This window comes from Carassius gibelio, chromosome B3, assembly GCF_023724105.1.
Source record: "Carassius gibelio isolate Cgi1373 ecotype wild population from Czech Republic chromosome B3, carGib1.2-hapl.c, whole genome shotgun sequence".
Classification (NCBI taxonomy): domain Eukaryota; kingdom Metazoa; phylum Chordata; class Actinopteri; order Cypriniformes; family Cyprinidae; genus Carassius; species Carassius gibelio.
The window spans coordinates 6,185,990-6,207,551 of NC_068398.1; the positions used below are offsets into that span (position 1 = coordinate 6,185,990).

Consider the following 21,562-nt stretch of genomic DNA (forward strand, 5'->3'; position numbering starts at 1 on the left):
CACAGAATAGTCCTCTCTATTCTTTTTGCTCACCGCACGCAGAGAAAGCGACTGATACAAAAACACTCGTCTCTTTCAAAAAACATCCGCTTCAGATGAACTGGATATTTATCTAAAGCTGCAGCAGAGACCCACATTTTTCTTCAGAAATGCACATTTTTGTATCTGATGGAGGTCGTGTTTGTGTACATGGTTTATCTGGAGTATGTGTAAATATTTAATAGGAGACGGAAAGCAGAGAGCTTGAGATTTCTGCACTGATTTATAAGTGTGTTTATCATCTGAGCTGAATAACAGTTGCTAGGGATCTGACATCGATAAAGTCCAGATTAAATATCATGTAGCATTTAAAAAACATGGTCTGGTATGAGCTCATTTTCTCATTTTACAACAACACATCTTTATTTACTACTACGTCTTTTTCATTCACTTATAGAAATGAGTCAGATATACATGACATGACTGTAATAATCTTTGGTTTAATACATATAGTTATGCATATGTTCTCTCCTTCACTTTGCAGAGTTTTTGATGGATTCCCAGCCGACTTCAGCGTAGACTTTGTTCATCTGCCAGTACAGGACGCCCAGGAGTTTAGACCAGGCGTTCTGCACTGATGCTGGACTGAAGCATTGTGGGAAAGCTTCCCCCAGAACCTCCAGAATGACTCCAGCCAGAATCTGCAGTAAGAAATTCATCATTTTATTCTGCAATAAAAAAAATATGAAGCAGCACAACTGTTTTCAACATAATAATCAGAAATGTGTCTTGAGCTGCAGATCAGCATATTGAAATGAACTCTGAAGGATCATGTGACTCTGATTGAAATTGAATGCAGTTTTATTGAGCAGAAGGAGCTTCTTTTAAAACAAACTTTGTATCATGCTGTTTGTTCCTCATACTCACTTTGAAGTAGGCCGGGTCCACCTTGTGTTTGAGCGCGTGTGATTTGCCCATCTGCTGGAAGATGGTGTTGAGTTTGTCTCCGTCGCGCAGGTTTTCCACCAGCGTGTTGAGGGCGGTCATGATCCGCAGAGCGTGTTTCTTCAGCTGGATGCTTTGCTTCATCTCCTCGGGATCCTGCATGTCACGGAACTGATCGAAGTACTGCTTCGCCGACGGGAAGTTTGAGAAAAATCTGGAGGAACACACATTTAGTTACTTTCAAAATCATTTTTGTTCACACCCTGACCCACCTCACAAAATTTAAAACAATAGTTCACCCAAAAGTGAAATTTACTCATCTCCAGGCCATCTACAAGTGTGTTTCTTCATCAGATTTGGATAAATGTAGCATTCCATCACTTGCTCACCAATGGATCATTTGTTGTGAATGGGTGCCGTCAGAATGAGAGTTCAAACAGCTGATAAAAACATCACAATAATCCACAAGTAATCCACACCACTCCAGTCCATCAGTTAATGTCTTTTGAAGTGAAAAGCTGTGTGTTTGTAAAAAAACAAATCCATTATTAAGATGCTTTAACTTCAAACTGCTGCGTAACCGCTGCATAATCCATAATAAGGCTTCCTCCAGTGAAAAGGTCCATCTGTTGTCTCTCACATCAAAATCCACCCACATAGTTGTTAAATGCTATTTTGGACTGTTGTGGCTTGTAAACAGTGCTTGATCTGTGGAGATTTCTCTTCTGATTCAGACTAGAAGACTTTTTCACTGGATGAGGCAATAATTATGGATAAAGGACTCATATTTAGCAAGACGCAATGGTTTGATGTTAATAACATCATGATTTTTTCTTATAAACATGCATCTTTTCTCTTCTCAAGTCATTATGTAACTGAGTGTTGTGGATTATTGTGATGTTTTTATCAGCTGTTTGTACTCTCATTCTGACGGCACCCATTTACTGCATAGTATCCATTGGTGAGCAGCTATTCCTTTAAACTCCTGACATTCTTTCTTTTTTGAAACTTAAAATGTGATATTTTCAGACGTGGCTCCAATATTAATTGTTCCCAATATCTGTCAAAATATCACCTTTATCTTCCACAGAAAAAAGAAAGTCATACAGGTTTTGAATTACATGAGGGTAAAAGATTATTGTTTGGGTCAAACATAACATGATCATATTTCATTGAATTAAAAATGTCTTATTATTTCAATGAACTATAATTCATTTTTGGTGTTTATTATGAATTGTTTTTACAGATTCAAGTAAGCCACACACATTAGAATTTTATTTGGACTGGAACAGAAGATCTTCGTCATCAAGTGATCAGAGTAGTTACCAGTCTTCATTCATTTATGATTGTTTATGATAATAAACATGTGTAGTAGATAGTGGAGGATTAGGTTCCAGATTGAGGCTGCAAACTTCCTGTTTTAATAGGAAATACATTATAGCAGGGCCATGAAGCCATTTCATGAGGATCCTAAAGATAAACATTTGAAAGTGAGTTGTGCCATGTGTGAGAAAGCTTATCTCAGCCCAGCTGGAAAGATAAGCGTTCGTGAGATAATACTAATCTAATATTTAACCAGCATTGCTGAAATTCTCCTTCACTCACAACAAATACTGCAAGAAAACTCACTTAACTTGATAAAAATGACCTAGAAGCATTTAAAGGGATGTTGAGCATGTTGAACTCTGTAGTGTGTGTGACATGAGTGCCGTTGTTCCTGGCACATGCTCACGTGTTTGTGTTGTGATAGCTTCTCTGTTATTATTCTCATCCAGCAGAAGCAGCACAAACATTCAGGTGCAAGTTTCTGCATTGATGTCAATTTTTAATTAGCGTTTGTTTTTATATTTTTTGTTGCAATGAATATCTCTAAATGTAAAACTAAATTTACAATTCAGTTGCATCAGTGACATTTCCAGCTCTACTGTAAATGTCCTAAGCTCTGAATGCTACTGTATGTGTTTGCTCCGATGTAACGCAGTGGAACAAGAGTGTACTAGTTTACTCTCTATATAAAAAAAAGCCTTCCTGTAAGAACTAAATGATCTCATGAAAGAATATGTTCCAGCTGCATAACAAAAGGGTGCTTAAATATTCATTCAATCACTTTTGACTGAAGCATCTTTTGTGTCTTTACAGTCGTGCCTCATGCATCCAGCGCCAGAGTGGCTGTGATGTTGTTTCTACGAGTCCCATCAACTGTTTCACCTCTTACGGCCCACAGAACTGAACCAATTGAATCAAATCACAACCGGAAGATCTGTCCCATTAAACAGAGACAGAATCTAGTAAATGCCCAGAGAGGAGACATGTCCTCACATGTCCAAATCAAACAGGAGATAAAGAGAGATTGTCTCTCATCTTAATGTAGACCATAACTCATGTTTAAGCACACATGCTCTTAACCTCTGACTCCAGATTCATGTGTCAGCGGCTGGAGGACGAACAAAGGCAGTTAAAATCCCCTGGAAACGTGAAAACAATCATGGGGATGATAAACAGAGCGAGTAGATGAGCAGTTAAGAAGACACTTAGTCCATATTATGTGTGTAATAAGACAGTCACTTGTTGCCCAGCTTATCGGTATAATTATCAGTATATTTATTGTCCATTAGTGTGACACTAATTTAGTTATCGGTATAGTTACCGTCTGTTGGTGTAGACACTAATATAGTTATCGGTATAGTTACCGTCTGTTGGTGTAGACACTAATTTAGTTATCGGTATAGTTACCGTCTGTTGGTGTGACACTAATTTAGTTATCGGTATAGTTACCTTCTGTTGGTGTAGACACTAATTTAGTTATCAGTTACCTTCTGTTGGTGTGACACTAATTTAGTTATCAGTTACCTTCTGTTGGTGTAGACACTAATTTAGTTATCAGTTACCTTCTGTTGGTGTGACACTAATTTAGGTATCGGTATAGTTACTGTCTGTTGGTGGGACACTAATTTAGGTATCGGTATAGTTACTGTCTGTTGGTGGGACACTAATTTAGTTATCGGTATAGTTACCGTCTGTTGTTGTAGACACTAATTTAGGTATCGGTATAGTTACCGTTTGTTGGTGTAGACACTAATTTAGGTATCGGTATAGTTACCGTTTGTTGGTGTAGACACTAATTTAGTTATTGGTATAGTTACCGTCTGTTGGTGTAGACACTAATTTAGGTATCGGTATAGTTACTGTCTGTTGGTGGGACACTAATTTAGTTATCGGTATAGTTACCGTCTGTTGTTGTAGACACTAATTTAGGTATCGGTATAGTTACCGTTTGTTGGTGTAGACACTAATTTAGGTATCGGTATAGTTACCGTCTGTTGGTGTAGACACTAATTTAGTTATCGGTATAGTTACCGTCTGTTGGTGTAGACATTAATTTAGTTATCCGCATAGTTACCGTCTGTTGGTGTGACACTAATTTAGTTATCAGTTACCTTCTGTTGGTGTGACACTAATTTAGTTATCGGTATAGTTACCTTCTGTTGGTGTGACACTAATTTAGGTATCGGTATAGTTACCGTCTGTTGGTGTAGACACTAATTTAGTTATCAGTTACCTTCTGTTGGTGTGACACTAATTTAGTTATCGGTATAGTTACCGTCTGTTGGTGTGACACTAATTTAGTTATCAGTTACCTTCTGTTGGTGTGACACTAATTTAGTTATCGGTATAGTTACTGTCTGTTGTTGTAGACACTAATTTAGGTATCGGTATAGTTACCGTCTGTTGGTGTAGACATTAATTTAGTTATCGGTATAGTTACCTTCTGTTGGTGTGACACTAATTTAGTTATCGGTATAGTTACTGTCTGTTGTTGTAGACACTAATTTAGGTATCGGTATAGTTACCGTCTGTTGGTGTAGACATTAATTTAGTTATCGGTATAGTTACCGTCTGTTGGTGTGACACTAATTTAGTTATCAGTTACCGTCTGTTGGTGTGACACTAATTTAGTTATCAGTTACCTTCTGTTGGTGTGACACTAATTTAGTTATCGGTATAGTTACCGTCTGTTGGTGTGACACTAATTTAGTTATCAGTTACCTTCTGTTGGTGTGACACTAATTTAGTTATCGGTATAGTTACTGTCTGTTGTTGTAGACACTAATTTAGTTATCGGTATAGTTACCGTCTGTTGGTGTGACACTAATTTAGTTATCAGTTACCTTCTGTTGGTGTGACACTAATTTAGTTATCAGTTACCGTCTGTTGGTGTGACACTAATTTAGTTATCAGTTACCGTCTGTTGGTGTGACACTAATTTAGTTATCAGTTACCGTCTGTTGGTGTGACACTAATTTAGTTATCAGTTACCGTCTGTTGGTGTGACACTAATTTAGTTATCATTTACCTTCTGTTGGTGTGACACTAATTTAGTTATCGGTATAGTTACCGTCTGTTGGTGTGACACTAATTTAGTTATCAGTTACCTTCTGTTGGTGTGACACTAATTTAGTTATCGGTATAGTTACTGTCTGTTGGTGTAGACACTAATTTAGTTATCGGTATAGTTACCGTCTGTTGGTGTGACACTAATTTAGTTATCAGTTACCTTCTGTTGGTGTGACACTAATTTAGTTATCGGTATAGTTACTGTCTGTTGGTGTAGACACTAATTTAGTTATCGGTATAGTTACCGTCTGTTGGTGTAGACACTAATTTAGTTATCCGCATAGTTACCGTCTGTTGGTGTGGACACTAATTTTGTTGTTGGTATATTTATCAGTATATTTATTGTCCATTGGAGTGACACTAATTTAGTTATCAGTATAGTTACCGTCTGTTGGTGTAGAAACTAATTTATTTATTGGTATAATTATCAGTATAGTTATTGTCCATTGGTGTGGACACTAATTTAGCTATTGGTATTGGTATCATCTCATCGGACATGCAGGTTCTTGTTTTCTGACGTTGTGTTCATTTTTGACAAAATGAAGGAAGGTTCAGGACAGTTTGTGAATTTATTTGAACAGAATGAGAAAACTGTGCTAAAATATATATGAGATTTAGGGAACTTCTAGACATTTTAATAGTTTGGTTGGTTCTTTTTTGACTTTTGATTCCAGTTGTATTGCCGTTCACTCGCTCTCCTTTGTCTCTCACTTTCCTAAACTGTTGTTTGTTGCTGCTCTCTTGCATGTCAGAGACAGTGTGCAGATGTTTTTGCCATTTGCAATAACCTCTTGGCTGCAGTCAGATGCTTTTTGTCATCAGCTATTAACAGAGATGAAAGGGTGTCTTGAAAGGGGTTTTTAATAAAATTTAAAGCAAAATGGATGATAATATCTGATGTAATCCACTGAACTGTAAATTAAAGCATCACAGTAAGATATAAAGTCTCCTTCTGTGAGTGTCCAATTATAAGCATGTCCCCTCTGAGAAATAAATCTAATTTCATGAGCTGAAAGAGTTTAATTATGAATCTGTATCACAGCCCTTCAAGTGTGATCTTCAGATAGATGTGAGCTGTAGAGAAATTACTGCTAACATCTATCACAGTCCTTATGTGCTGTAGATGTGCACAGGTCAGGAATGAAGAAATATGAGCTCACATGATTTGCTAAAATTCACCAGATTTCTGAACATCAGAAGAACAGCAGGAACAGACCAAACTACAATATATCAAATATTACAAGCAAAAATAAAAATGCACTGAAACACACACACACACACACAAATATATATATATTAGTGTGTGTGTGTGTGTGTGTGTTGTATATATACACATTTTTTTTGCAATAGATATACTGCTATAATATATGTATAAACTACAGTAAATAGGTTTCATATAATATACTGAATCGGTTTAATCAAATAACCATTATTTCACTTAATGTTCTTTATTTTCCCCAGCTGTATTATATACAATCCTTAACTCTTAATAATCTTTTAAGGTTGTGCCAGTAGATGTAGAAGGAAGATACAGATTACAGTGAAATAAATCTAATCAGTCTGTGATTTCTGTGAACTGATTTCAAAAGGGGGGAATATAGGTTAATTTAAATAAGTTGAAGTTATCAATAACAACACTGGTATGCCCTGATTTAGATACAGATTTATCTAGGTATCTAAATCAGGACATACCAGTGTGGTGAAGTTTTTGCAGCACAGAAGATCAGGAGTGTGAAAGAAGTGTGAGAAGTTTCTGGACTAAAGCTGTCATCTCTGAAACCATGAAGAGCAGCTGGAGATCCCAACAAGCATTCAAGGTCAAAATGTTCACCAAATCCCAGCAGTCACGCCTCAACTCTACCCACAATCCTCTTGCAACCAATTTACCTTCTTCTCTTTCCGTACAATAGGATATCAATCTTTATTTATGGCAACATAATCAGCGCCAGTGGGATTCGTTTTCACAACTTTCATGCGATGTCACCATAGACCATCAGTCCTCTAGGATTCACATAGTGTATGTTTTTTATCACATACACAGTGATGACGGTTCACGACTCTAGATGAGATCGAACCAACAAACTTGATGACCAGCCCTGAACACTACTTGTGGACGTCGCCGAGGAAATCATCTTGATCATGTAAAGGGCCTCTTCTTAGAAGACCTCTGCTTTGCAGGTGAGACGGGGCGGGGCTCTGGCTCTTCTCAGTTTGCAGAGAAAGTAGAGAAGCTACTGTGCTTTCTTGGCCAGTGTTGCGGCGTTGTCGGGTTCTGGAGAGGATCTCTGTGATCTGCACACCCAGAAACTTAGTGCTGCTCACTAAGTTTCACGGAAACTTAGTGCTGCTCTCCACAGTAGCACCACTGATGGTCAGAGGAACATGTTGTGTGTGCACTCTCCTGAAGTCAACAACAATCTCCATCTTCTCCACAATCAGAGAGAGATTGTTGTCACTGTACCACCCGGCCAGGCGGATCACCTTGCTCCTGTAGTTTGTCTCATCTTTGTTGCTAATGAGACCCACCACAGTCATGTCATCCTCAAACTTAATGAAGAGGTTGGAGATGTGTGACGGTGTGCAGTCGTGAGTCAGCAGAGTGAAGAGGAGGGGGCTCAACACACATCCTTGGGGGGCCCCAGTGTTCAGTGTGATGGTGCTGGATGTGTTGCTACCGACCTGTACCGCCTGAGGTCTTCCAGTCAGAGAGTCCAACAGCCAGTTGGACAGGGAAGTGTTAAGCTCCAGTTGGACCAGTTTGTGAATGAGCTGTTGAGGGATGATGTGTGTGTGCACTTTGGATGGGATAAATGCAGAGCACTAACCAAGCTTTGCCACGTCACGCCACTTTCTTTTTTCTTTTCACTTTATTGTATGTGGCAGCCTGCTTAAATGTATTCCAGTCAGTAGTGTCATCAGTCTTGAAGAGCCAGTGGAATTGCTTGGAAATATATCATGCTACTGATTGACTGTCATTACCTATTACATATCACACACACACACACACACACACACACACACACACACACATATATATATATATATATATATATATATATATATATATATATATATATGATATGTCATAGGTACTGGCAGTAATTCAGTAGCATGATATATTTCCAAGTACTACGTGTGTATATATGTACATACACAAACCACAAACATAAATATACTTTGACACATGCCCCAAAACACTGTTATGGTATATGTTAAAATATTTTTAATTCTATGGTGCATGTCAAAACCATGGTGTAGCCATTGTAAGTGACCAAACAAAAATAGTATTACAATAGTACCTACAGTGGTGCATTTTCCAAACCTCTTGTATTATCAATTATTAATTTTAACCCACCATCATGGTAAATGGTCAAAAACAATGTATTACCATGGTATGTTCACTGTGCATATTGCAAACTGGTAACCATGTTATTATCACTGTACAAATAATAATAAAAAAGTTTACATTTCAACATTTTAATAAAAAAATTGTCATTTATAGATCTCAAAACACCATGGTATTAAAAAATCATTGCAACACCAAAGTGCTTATCAAAAACTAAGGCATAACTATGGTACATGTCCAAACAATCAAGCATTATCATGGTACCTGTTCAAAAAAGGCCAAATGCAGTATTTCTATTGTGTATTTCAAAAAACTAGTATATCACCTATTATAAATGTCTAAAATACCGTGGAATTACTATGGTGCATGCCCAAAAGACCTGGGTATAACATAAGTAGTACGCAAGGCTGCATGTGCAAACAATGACAGTGATAACATGGTAGTTTTTGTGAATGATTGATGTGTGTAAATAAGATGGAGCAGTGTACCTGATGAGCACAGCGACTCCAGCATTCTCTCGGTTCTCGTAGACGGGTCTCCAAGTGTCCTGGATCACACACACATCGTCCTCGGTGAGAGTCTCGGGGCTCCGTGTGAGCTCCACACCTACGTCTCGCTCCATCCAGATGCTCGCTGAGAAACACTCGAGCTGTGTGTGTGCTCCTGATGGGGTCTTTATTTCTGTCTCCTCAAGAGTCTGATGAAGAGTTACTGCTGAATGAAGAAGATCCTCCCACCCACTTCCCTTTATCTCTCTCTCTCTCTCTCTCTCTCACTCACTCACTCACTCACACACACACACACACACACACACACACACACACACACACACACACACACACACACACACACACACTCATGTTCTCCTCTTAACTCACAATCACACCTCCCCCTTCAGTTTACTTGTTTTTTTTTCTTCTCACATCCGTCTGCATCCGTCTGCTGCCCACCCACAGGAATGACAACAGATGAGATCCTTTAATATCTCATTTATTTCTCCTGGACCCCGGGGAGATTAAATAAAGAGCAAACTTGCTTTAATTTCCTCTAAAGTTTCAGAAGAGATCTTAACTCACATACCTAAATCTGCAATCTAAAAATTTTGTTTTTTGTCTTTTTTTATAGTGAAACATCTACATGTCCTTAAACGAGACCCTGAGAACCAAAATTACCATCACCTTAAATATCTTTAAAATACAGTTCACCCAAAAAGTGCTTTTACTTCATGCCAAGACTTACTTTCTTCTGTGGAGCACAAGATGTGGGTGTTTGTAAAGGTTTAGGAGGTTTTCAATGAAAGTCAATGGGGTTCAGTGTTTTTTGGTCATTAGTGTTCTTTAAAACATCTTTCATGTTTCACAGAAGAAAGAATCTCCTACAGGTTTGGAATGACATGAAGGCAAGCAAATGATTATTTTTTTTGTACTATGAGGTATGTCTTCTCTCTGAGGGCTCTGTAAAGGTATATTGAAAATATTTATGCAAATACACTGAATTTAGTTGACAATATGGACTCACATTTCTAATAAAATGATCTGAGCTTCTCCACATTATTTTTAAGCCTCTTTACTCTTAATGGATGACAACTACTGACTATTTTTGTTTTGTTCTTGTAGGAAAAACGTGATGAAATTGACATGAACTCCAGGTAAACCCTTATTCTTTATCTTGAGAAAAAACAAACGAGCATTACAAGAGCCAACGGACACACTCCACCTTACATCAACACTGTAGAGGCTTTTGTATCTTAACTCTTCAATTAATATTATCAGATGTGTCTCTTCTGAATCCCCAGAGGAGAAATAAAAGCAGGGGACAAAAGAGGTCTTCCAGTAAGGATATAGAGCTCATTGGTTGAGACATGTCTGAGTTCATACAGAGTGTACTAAGTTAACATTATGAAGCTGATCTTTTAAGAAGACTGATGGATGTGAAGCATGTGTACGTGCGTGTATGATTGTGCAACAGTCAAAGCTGGGTCAGACAGACCCATTACACACTTTCACATTGACATGATCACTGTGGGAGAGAGGAAGAGGTTTAGTCAGACTGAGCTCATTCTGGAGAGCGCCACACAGACAGAGAGCGGCAGGTGTTTGATTGTTCAGGGACAGATCAAAGGTTTTTGTCTTATTGTTCAGGGGGTGGCATGTTTTGAAGGGGTCATGGGGTCAGTGTGACACCTGTCTGCAGTGTAACTGTGATCTGAGCAATTATCACCTGTGTCTATTGTCAATGTTTCAGTAGTTTATATGCATTGCTTTGAAAGTGCATGTACTGCAGTGTTTTTAATATAAGTCTCTTCTGCTCACCAAGGCTATATACTGCAGTCTTCAGAGTCACATGATCCTTCAGAAATCATTCTGATATGCTGATTTGCTGCTCAAAAAAACATTTCTGATTATTATCAGTGTTGAAACTAAAACTGCTTCATATTTTAGTGAAAACACAACATTTTTTCAGAATTCTTTGAATAGAATAAAAAGTGCAAAGAACAGCACTTACTGTATCTGAAATAATAGGCTACACATATTTACTATTTATCTGTATGATCCATATAATGTATTCTATAATCGTAAGGTCTTTATCTCAATCTAAACTGCTTCTATAACACTATGTGAAATATTGCATATGCTGCATGTGACTGTTGTAGAAAATTGGCCCCGAATATTTCTCATGAATGCATACCAACCACATACCAGTGCTTTGCTACTGAAAGATGAACTGTATGGATTATATGAGTGTCAGAGTATAATGTCAGGAATCTAAATGAAAGGCAGATGTGTTTCTGTTCAAAACACATCCCAGCCCTGAGGCCTGTGAGCCATCATTACAGATTCTTTACAGTATTTATCATAATCCTTCTTTTCATACTCAGCTTCTGAAGGGCAATTACACAGTCAATCTTTTTTATGTTAAAGAATAAGTTGTACATTGACATTTTAGTGCACTTGAAAGCACAGTTGTTTAGTTGTTACAGAGTTTAATTAAACATAATGTCTGCTCAAGGCCATTTGAGTGGATTCAGTGCTTAGGCCAGTCAATAACCTGACTTCCCAAAAACTGTCCTTAATTTACTGTGTTTCCACTGCCCTCTAATGGAAGATGGAAGCAGTTACGTGCAAGAAAGGTATTCAGAACTCAAGTTTGTGTATTTGCACAGCAAATGTTTATAAGTTCACCACTAGGCATTAAAATGTACCTTATAAAAAAAAAACCTTGACTTAATTTTCTATAAATCTTCAGTTCTGAATTCTGAAGCCTGTGGTACAGCATTATTTAATACATCATGGTGGTTGTATGATTTGCAAATTTAAAGATTATACTGGAACTGTCCTTTGCAACACAGTCATGTGAAATGGTACAGGAGGGATATTACAGATCAGGTAGTCTGCTCATCACACTTCTGTTTTCACATACTACACATGGGGGCAGTATGGTGTTTGCCTCCTGCTACATACACAGGTACAGGTAGTGCTGGAGGGAGGAGTTGTGGAAAGGATGAAGGACGTTTTGGCGTAGTTCAGGTCAGCACATCATTGCACGGTTATCATCACCGACACCCTTGATGAGTGACAAATACAAGAGGGAGCTGAGTGAGGTAAGATTGCATTTAAACAAAATTATAAATGTGTGCAGGATTTTATGATTTGATCAAAACAGTGTTGTTGAGATGCTTTGGAGGACATGTGCCAACTGCAAAGAACTAATAACAAATGTCAGGGAGTCCAGGATCTAGTTGCACTTGATCCTTTATTTGTTTGTTTTATTTTAATGCCTACAAGTTTAAAGGGAATGATGATGTTAAATGCTTATGGTGTTCAACAGCATCCATACAAGCATATAATGTGCCGCCTTTTGCACATGTAATGCCAATGATAACTTTTTTCCATAAAAATTTGGGACACTGCTGTTTGTTTGTTTTTTCACTTCCCTGTCTGCAATGAATATGCATGTAGAATCATAAATTCAAATAATAGTCAGAAGAAGCAAATGTGATTGAACACTTATATCGAAGACAGGGCGACCCTTTAAGTGTTGCTAGCATGGTCTAAATTCTGGTCACCTCATGGCGAAGGGGATATTGTGCCGGAAATATTTACAAAGCACATTATTAAAGCATTAACTTTTGTTCTTTGTGAAAGCTTCTATAAAATCACTTGAACAAATAGAAATAAAGACAACCCATAGCATGAAAATTAAAGGGGCACTGAGGTGGTATTTAAATAGGTTCATTTGTTTACATCAAGGAAATGGTTTGCATGGAACAGAAGTTTCTTTTCACTAACCAACTTCTGTTCATTACTTCTGTTATTTTAATTATGAGATTCTGACTTGTAAAAACCATCCTTGTAGAACTCGTCAACTTTTAAATTGAGAATATTCTGAGAACACGGTCTTTAGAACGATACGAAAGCATCATGTAAGGCAGCTCTGTTGCCATGTTTGGCAGAGAAATTACAACATTATTGATGAAAATGATGTAATGCCATACAACAGTGACATTGCACATAAGTACAAGAGAGATGCAACACACCACAATGTGAAACAGATGAGATATGTATCAAAACATCCCAGGTTTCAGAACTCCAGCATGTCTATCTGTTCTGGCGATAACTGACAGCTGACAGTGTCATTACTGGGAATATAATTAACTGAAACTCTGCAGAATATATGTTTCAAAAGTTAGATGTTGAACTGAAAAATGAGCCATTGCTTAAATTATATTGTACATTTGGTATGTTTATATGCACAACTTTTGTTAAAATTGGACCATCTTCATTCTGATTGATTAATCGTAACGCTAAATTAAAGGAAAACGCCACCATTTTTCCATATTCCACTATGTTCTTCCCTCAATTTAGAGGAGCTGATACGTACCTCTCCCGTCTCAGTACGTGCACTTAACCGCTGTAGCACGTGCTCGCCAGTATGCTAGCATTTAGCTTAGCACCATTCATTTCTTAGGATCCAAACAGGAATGAATTTAGAAGTCTCCAAACACTTCCATGTTTTCCCTATTTAAAGACAGTTACATGAGTAGTTATATAAGTAAGTATGATGACACATAATAAAACGTGGTGATTTTCTAGGTGGATAAAAAAAAGGTTAACTAATGTATGGTGGAATAGCACTTTGCAGCACTTAGACCTCGGCACAGTAACATCATCAGTCCTGAAAACACCTCACGTTGGTTATATTGATGGAAGTCAGAGGGAGATGGGGAGGGGGAGTTTTCAGGAATGATGATATTTGCTTCCTGTGTTTAATTTCTTCACGTTTCACCAGTCGAAAGGTTACTGCTTTTTATTCAGCTTATAGATAGCTGCATTATTTTGTCCATGTTAGAGATTTCCTGGCACGTCATATTTTATAACTCCTCTGAATACATTTCTGACTTTTTGTACGAAAGCACTCTCAGGCTTAGAGTATGAATGAAACATACAGTACACTTCATGAGAGTGTTGACCAAAGACCGTGTAAGTGACCCTAAAAAAGACAAAATGCTCAAGCATACTTGGTACTCTTAATCATATAAGCAACATTGCTCGTTATTGTTCTGTACAGGCACCGTTGTCTTCTTGGAACCATTGTCTTCTTGCATTAGATCTTCACATGTGCAATAGAGAAAGTTCACAAATTGTGCATCATAAAAACTGTCCAATTAGTTTGTGACCATATCTTTATGCCTTTTGTTTTGTATCCTTAAATGGTAAGTTCACCCAAAAATAAAAATGATGTCATGCTGGATCTGTTTCCTGTTGTTGTGATTTAATCTGAACAGAAACAGCGTATCGGCGTGACGCAGCTGACACAAAACAGCAAAAGGTCCAGTCGAAATTCTACAAAAAGGCGGCATGGTGAAACAGTGGAGACAAATTGTTGAATAAATCAATCATCCTTTAATTTATTTGTATTTTTGGTCCTGACCAAAAGAACCTGAGAGAACCAAACTACAAGTATAAACTCCTAAATCACCCAAAACATGTGAGTTAGAGATGTCTACATTTTTATGGTGTAGGTCTAGAGGTGGAGTTAGTAGTAAACAATCTTGTAGTAATCTCACAGGAAGTCAAATTTCAGGCACAACAATGACATTGAATACTGCTAAAGGACAATGAATAATATAAAGATAATAAATAATAAATTAGATTTTGTTCCTTCCCAATACCCTGCCAAAACCTGGCACTAGCACCTAGCATCAATTTTCACTAATTATCTTTCTCTCACATTCTCTCTTTCTCACTACATGCATGCGTGTATGAAAGCTTATTTTCATATAAAGTAATAATGTCATGAAAATGAAAATGAAAAAAATTAAATACCATATTTTCTTCACCATAAGGCACACCAGGATTATAAACCGCAGTCTCAATTAGGGGGTTTTTCTGTACTTATCCCATTCACAAGGTGCAACGTATTATAAGGCGCATGCTAAAACATACGGTCTACAAAAAAAAAAGGTAATGGAAGCAAAACAGTGAGTTTAATTGAACTTTATTCTACTATTTAACAATACACAACATTATATTTTAATCAATCTTCTCCCACAAATCCATCATAGTCCTCATCTTCTGTGTCTGAATGGAACATGCCAGGGTCCCACTCATCATTGTCGGAGTCAGTCTCGTTGCCTAAGGCTCTTAGGTGTGCCTTATAGTGCGGAAAATACGGTACCATGGATGACTCTTTGGTCATTTTTGAATGAGATGCTAACGGTCTAATCAGATTGAATGATTTATGCTAAGCTAAAAGTGGTACCTCCAGATTCGGAGATCGACTGCATGGATTCACAAACGCTAAAACTCAACTGTAGGGGAGTTTTTTTTTTTTCACATCATCAAATTTGAAATGAAATGTATTACATAATTTTATCTTTAAAATATCTCAGCAAGGTGATGGTCATGTATGCCAGAAGTTTCTTCATTCTGGCTAATTTCAGCTGACTGTATTTCAACTAATCCCATGTTACAACCATTTTTGGTCTCCCCAATATTATAATGATGCACTGTGTTTTGATGCCATTTCTCCATGTTTCTTATTTGAAGGGTTTCTGATTCCAGTATGGAAGCCTCAAGACGATTAGAGGTAAGTAGCACTGGAGAGGTCAACATTTATAACATAATTTGTGATACTTGTTGTAAAAATGCATTAGTTTATCCAGGGATAGACAACTCCGGTCCTGGAGGGCCACTATCCTGCAGAGTTTAGCTCCAACCCTAATTAAACACACCTGAACAAGGCAATCAGTGTTTTCGGGATTACTAGATACAGGCAGGTGAGTTTTTATGAGGGCTGAAGCTAAACTCTGCAGGATAGTGGCTCCAGGACCGGAGTTGCCTATCCCTGGTATATACCCTAAACCACAAAGCATTATCATTATCAAATCTACAGTTTTAAGAGTCTTTCTGTATACAGTATACTTAATTATAAATTATACATCAAGTTTTTTTCTCCAAACTATGTCCCTGTTTGCTTATGCTCTTTTTCTCTCAGAATGAGGAAATCACTGTGTCATCTGAACGTCCAGTGGACATCAAAGAGTGGAATAAAGACCATGTGAGACAATGGTTGCTTGAGATAAAAGTGGACGAAGAAGATGCAGATATTTTGTATAATGAGAAAATTAATGGATCTGGTCTTCTCCACTTGAAGATGTGTAATCTCACAGAACTACATCTGTCAATGAATGCAAAAGCACTGATAATGGCCAACATAGATATACTGAAACAAAAGACTGACATGGTGACTAAGTCTTATAGTTTAAAGCCTTACCCTTTCAGTAGATTTAATGCTGCTCACAGGTACAGAGAAAACAGCATTCTAGATGTAACTGAAACCGGTCCTAAAGACTACATACAACCATGTCATGAATTCAAAGCCTTCGTCAACACAACAGAAGAGAATAGAATGAAAAAATACACATATGAGGTCATTCGATTTGCAGCAGCTTGTATGAATAGTCGCACAAATGGCACCATTCATTTCGGAGTGGCAGACAAACCACACGGACAAATTCTGGGCATTAGTATTCAGAACACAGATACTTTTGATGTACAACAGTCACATGCAATTGAAAAACATTTCAAGCCAGAAAGGGCCATTAAAACAGCAAAGAGGTGTATAAAACCACCAAGATTTGTTGAAGTTCTCAAAGCTGACATGACATCCACAGGAAAGTGTGTTATTGAGGTAGACATCGAGCCATCCTCCATAGTCTGTCAAGAATTTTACTTTAACACTTATAAGGTAGATAAAAATGAACATGAGATGCAAGAGCCCACAACTGCAGAAAGAAAGATATCATCCTTTTTCATACGAGAGGACAGTAGCAGCAAGAATCTTATTACATCTGATTCCTCGAAGGAATATGAGAAATATATCAAAGACATGCCACAGTTGTCCAAGCTAAGAAAGGATGCTGAAGAAAAGCATTTAGCTGTTGTCAAAAACAGTGTTCAAGGCTCTAAACTGTGTGAGATTATAACAGGAGGAACGCAATCTTTGGACAGGTCACACTTTGAACGGTACATTGTGGTGGCTAACAAGTCTCATCCTGTTCAGTTGGAAAACCTGCGGTTCCTTCTTCACATGAATCCAGTGGCTGTTTTGGATTTTGATCCAGAATCTGCTGAGAATGGCTTGAATAAGCTGTTTGAAGAAAGAAAAAACAATATTCACTTACCAGTTCAGTATAAAATTACAGGTGCAGTTGAAGACATAGCAAGCAAGTTAAAGCTGACCAAAAATACAAGTTGGGTTTTCTGTAATGGAGGTATTAATGAGGAAAACCCATCTGATGCTGACAAATGGTCGATTGAGAAGGGCTCTTCAGTGCGTGATGTTGTTTCATTCCTGTGCCGTAAAGATGTGCTGCCTCACAAGAAATTTCTCACCATTTTCTTGCTGTTAAGTCAGGTGAGTGATGGAAAAGACCCTTTGCTTGAGACCTTCAATATGTTTTTACAAGAGCTCAAGGGAGATAACCAAATCTTATGCGTCAGTGACAATGAAACGTCATACACCTACTGGAAGGATCTTGTTGAGGGCAGATATGGTGTTGACGTCTCAACAAGATGCATTTATGAACTGAGTTTTGCTGAGGTCAATGGCACCGTGCTCAGTCTGTGGTCAGAGAATCGCAAATCAAGACGCTTTTTGCCTTGTGGTGGTGGCAGTAATGTTGTGCTCTCAAAGAAAACCGAGGACTCATTAGAAACGCTTAGTATTCTTTGTGTGAACCAATGTGATGGAGGAAATGAGGACAAAAGAAAGCATGAGGAGATATTTTACAAGGGAGGGAAGGTGTCTTGGTGGAACTTTTACTTCTCAGAACAGCCTGGTTCAATGCCATTCATCAAACGAGACAAATTTAGCTACATAATCAATACTATTATTCCAGACATATGTAGTCGGAAGAGAGTGTGTGAGTTTTTCAGCATTTTCCATCTTCCAGGCTGTGGTGGCACTACACTAGCCATGCATGTTTTATGGACACTCAAAGATAAATTCCGTTGTGCAGTTCTGGAAGACACGACACATGATTATACTCTCATAGCTGAACACGTAGTACAGCTTCTAACATATGAGACAAAAGAGAAACCCACACAACTTCCCGTTTTGCTCATGATCGATGATTTCCAAGACATCTCTGATGTAAAAAAACTCCAACTTCAGATTGAGGAGGAATGGTTAGAACAAAAAAAAACAACAACGTCTCCACGGGTCATAATTGTCAACTGCATGAGAGCTGAATCCAGTGAACAGACTGATGATGCAGTTTTCATTGGAAACAAATTATCTGAGAACGAACAGGAACTGTTTGAGGAAAAGCTAAAGGAGTTTAAGAGGACCAACACAAACACTAAAACATTTTATGGCTTCATGATTCTGAAGAATAACTTTTCACCTAAGTATATTCAGGGTATTGTGAGAAATACCCTGAAGGGTTTCAACTTTCAAGACAAAAATGCTCAACTTTTTGCTGTTCTTGTCCTTTTGCATGTCTACTGCAAGAATGCATTGCTGTCAGTCTCTACATGTGAAGAGTTCCTTGGTCTGCAAGCAAAGCCATATTTTGAACCCTCCAAGGTCGAAGATGGATTTGAGCGGTTTTCCAATCTTTTGACAAGATGCACAGTCAATTCTAAAGTTAGCTTTGAGGGTGTGATGGTAATTCACTACAGCATAGCTCAACACTGTTTGAAAGAACTTTCCATTTTTTCTTCCAAAGTGGAAAAGGCAGAAATCACTAACCTTCTGCTCACAACAGACTCATTTTATGAGTATACTCTGGGAAAACAAAAATTAATGCAGGATGTTCACAACATGTTGGTGAAGAGGCAGTTGGCTGAGGCTAAAGGCTCACTTTTTTCTCCTCTCATCCAAGATATAATGAAAGAGACCCCAGGGAAGGAAGAACTTATTCTACAGGATGCAGCAAAGCGCTACAGGAAAGATGCAGTGATATTCCAGCTCCTCGCAAGGTACTATTACATCAAAAAATCGGACTTTACCACAGCCATGAAGTGGGCAAGGAAGGCCAAAGATCTTTCAAAAGACAACTCATACATATGTGATACGGTGTCACAGGTACTTGTACGTGAGCTCAAGCATGAGGTTCACAAAGACAAAGATGATCCCATCAAGCCAGACAGTCTTGAAAAGTACCTTACATTGGCTAAGTCTGGAGGAGAAGCTTGCAAAGAAACACAACAAACTGCAAAAAAAGAGGCAATGACTCGATCGCAAAGACTAAAGGATTATAATACCTACAACACCGCTGGCCATCTTGGTGAACTTCAAACTGCAGCTATTATCATACAAATTCTGCAAAAGACTCCACTGTTTAACTGCCTTAGTGAAGTGCTATCGGGTAAAATTACCTTTGAAGATCTGCCGAGGATGAACGATGAACTCGAGCAATATTCCCAAGTATTGCAGAAGCATAAGAGCTATCTTCTTCAACTAAAGGGCATGATGAAGAATAATTGTGATTTTCTTGACAAATTTTTTGTCAATTTAGTACCTTTTTTTGCAGAGGAAGACAAACAAAAAGAGCTGACAAAGCCCAAGGTTTCCAGGTACTTCCAACAGTACACTGACCTCTTTTGTAAAATAAATTGGAGTGAGCTGGTCAACAAAGAGCTCATGAACCGCATGGTTAAAATTGAGCAGGCGCGCCAATGTCTGGAGAGGAACAAGGGTGATTCCTATACTGGGCTTCTGGAATATTTATATAAAGAAGACTCTGCATCAACTCTTGAAGAGATCATCCAGCAGTATAATTTCATTCTGAACACCAGAGAAGAGGCCAGACACTTGAGGGACGCTATCAACTTCATCTATGCCAATGTAATTCTGGCCAACATAAACCCTGAATCTCAGTATATCGTGCCCTACCAAGACCTTCGCAACTTTCTAATTAAAATAATCGACCAGCCTACACCCTTCAGTGAGATCCTGCCATTGCACTACATCACAGTTTTATTGTTACGGAAAGAGGTGGACTGTACATTACTACCTTTTGTGTCACAAATGAAGCTGTCATATTTACAAGAGCTGAGACCTGTGTCTAACGGAAAGAGAGCAGCTGTCCATTTTTACTTAGGGAAGGACAAAGGATACGGTGGCCTGATTTCTCATAGAGATATAAACCGCTGTTTAGGATCTGAGCAGAATATCTCAACTAAATGGAATGATGAAAAAATGTGGAAGCGAGTGAGAGACTGCGAGAAACTTTACAGAGTTTCTGGTCAAATTTGTGGTGGTTTTATCAGTGCTTTAGATGTGAAGGTCGATCCAATGTTCAGAAGCCAGTTACCTAAAGAATCTGACAGAAGAGTGTCATTCTTCATAGGATTCTCAATGAATGGACCAGTTGCACTTGACATAGACTTTGAGTCATAAGGTTCACAATCCTGATCAAATGGATCTGACTGATGACCGGAGAAACATGAATGAGAAAACTTTATAGTTTTACAGTTTAAACCTAAGAAACTCAAGTCAAAGGAACGTGTGAGCCCAATCTTGTAGCTATTTTGATTTGCCCTGTTATTATATCTCACATCACTTAATCAATCTTTTAATCAGTAATGTTGCATGTTTTTGTAGCTACTTTGTTCCAGCTAAAATATTTTAGTCTATTTGTGTTTGATGTGAACTTCATAAAGGTTGTGACTGCATTATGTGAGAAGCGACATTGTACATTGACATCAAGAGGGCAAACATGCACCTGTGTTGTTTTTTACAGATGATTTACATGTATTTTGAATGATGCTTTGCATTGTGTTGAAGGAAATGCTTGTAAACTTAACATAGGTACAGGTAATTTTCTGCCAGGACATTATAAGTTTTTCTACTGATTTTCTTTTTTCTTTTTACAGTGTACATTTGTTTCATCATTTGATTCATTTTGCAAATCTGCAAGGCCGCATGTTTTTCTGTAGCTGGAACAAATAACTAACTATATTAAGGTCATCAAGGTCACACGGCACTGTTTGGAATAGTCCATTCCTTTTGCTTGTGACCATAACATTTGTTTAAAATGGGCTATATCTTTTAAGACAAAGGTTATCTAATACACGTATACCTTCACTTCCTTTCCAAGCTCCTGCGCTGCATCTAATAATGTCAAGTCTAAATATGTGTATTGTCAGATTCATTTCAAATTTGTGTATTTTCAAAATCATTTCAAAACAACTTTAAAGAAATTAGTGCCTTACACTCCATGCTGGGTAAAAAAACAAAAAAACAAATGTAATTCACTGTAGACTTACTCCAAATTAGTTATTATTTAAAATAAAGCAATAAAATATTTGTGTTTTCTCATCTATTGTTGAACAAAAGTCTGTAAGTTTATATTACCAGAATATTTATTTCTTAGAATATCTTACT

General features: G+C 37.8%; 2 protein-coding genes and 1 long non-coding RNA gene across 4 annotated transcripts; 1 reads left to right on the top strand and 2 right to left on the bottom strand.

Annotated features, from left to right (window-relative positions):
• Nucleotides 1-383: 383 nt before the first annotated feature.
• On the bottom strand, nt 384-9,393 carry LOC127952614 (cytoglobin-1). Its single transcript, XM_052551267.1, has 3 exons — nt 9,154-9,393; nt 907-1,138; nt 384-680 (listed from the first exon to the last, which is right to left on the bottom strand). The coding sequence occupies exons 1-3, from the start codon at nt 9,285-9,287 to the stop codon at nt 513-515; spliced, it is 534 nt and encodes a 177-aa protein (XP_052407227.1). The 5' UTR covers nt 9,288-9,393; the 3' UTR covers nt 384-512.
• On the bottom strand, nt 1,173-5,572 carry LOC127952637 (uncharacterized). 2 transcript variants are annotated; one of them, XR_008153004.1, is made up of 3 exons: nt 5,400-5,572; nt 4,153-4,892; nt 1,173-3,699 (listed from the first exon to the last, which is right to left on the bottom strand). It is a non-coding gene; the product is annotated as an uncharacterized LOC127952637 (long non-coding RNA). The 2 variants fall into 2 exon arrangements; XR_008153005.1 differs by having other exon boundaries at nt 4,239-4,690; nt 5,205-5,572.
• Nucleotides 9,394-12,233: 2,840 nt separating the features above from the next.
• Nucleotides 12,234-21,439, top strand: LOC127952100 (sterile alpha motif domain-containing protein 9-like). The gene is made up of 2 exons (XM_052550383.1): nt 12,234-12,266; nt 16,163-21,439. The coding sequence occupies exons 1-2, from the start codon at nt 12,234-12,236 to the stop codon at nt 20,573-20,575; spliced, it is 4,446 nt and encodes a 1,481-aa protein (XP_052406343.1). The 3' UTR covers nt 20,576-21,439.
• The last annotated feature ends 123 nt before the right edge of the window (nt 21,440-21,562 follow it).

Excerpts from the sequence above, each read along its gene's own strand:
- LOC127952614 (XM_052551267.1), bottom strand. The coding sequence starts at position 9,287 with ATGGAGCGAGACGTAGGTGTGGAGCTCACACGGAGCCCCGAGACTCTC. Across the intron at positions 1,139-9,153 it reads GGAGTCGCTGTGCTCATCAG|ATTTTTCTCAAACTTCCCGT; the intron begins GTACACTGCTCC and ends GTGTTCCTCCAG. Across the intron at positions 681-906 it reads TGGACCCGGCCTACTTCAAA|ATTCTGGCTGGAGTCATTCT; the intron begins GTGAGTATGAGG and ends TTCTTACTGCAG.
- LOC127952100 (XM_052550383.1), top strand. The coding sequence starts at position 12,234 with ATGAGTGACAAATACAAGAGGGAGCTGAGTGAG. Across the intron at positions 12,267-16,162 it reads ACAAGAGGGAGCTGAGTGAG|AATGAGGAAATCACTGTGTC; the intron begins GTAAGATTGCAT and ends TTTTTCTCTCAG.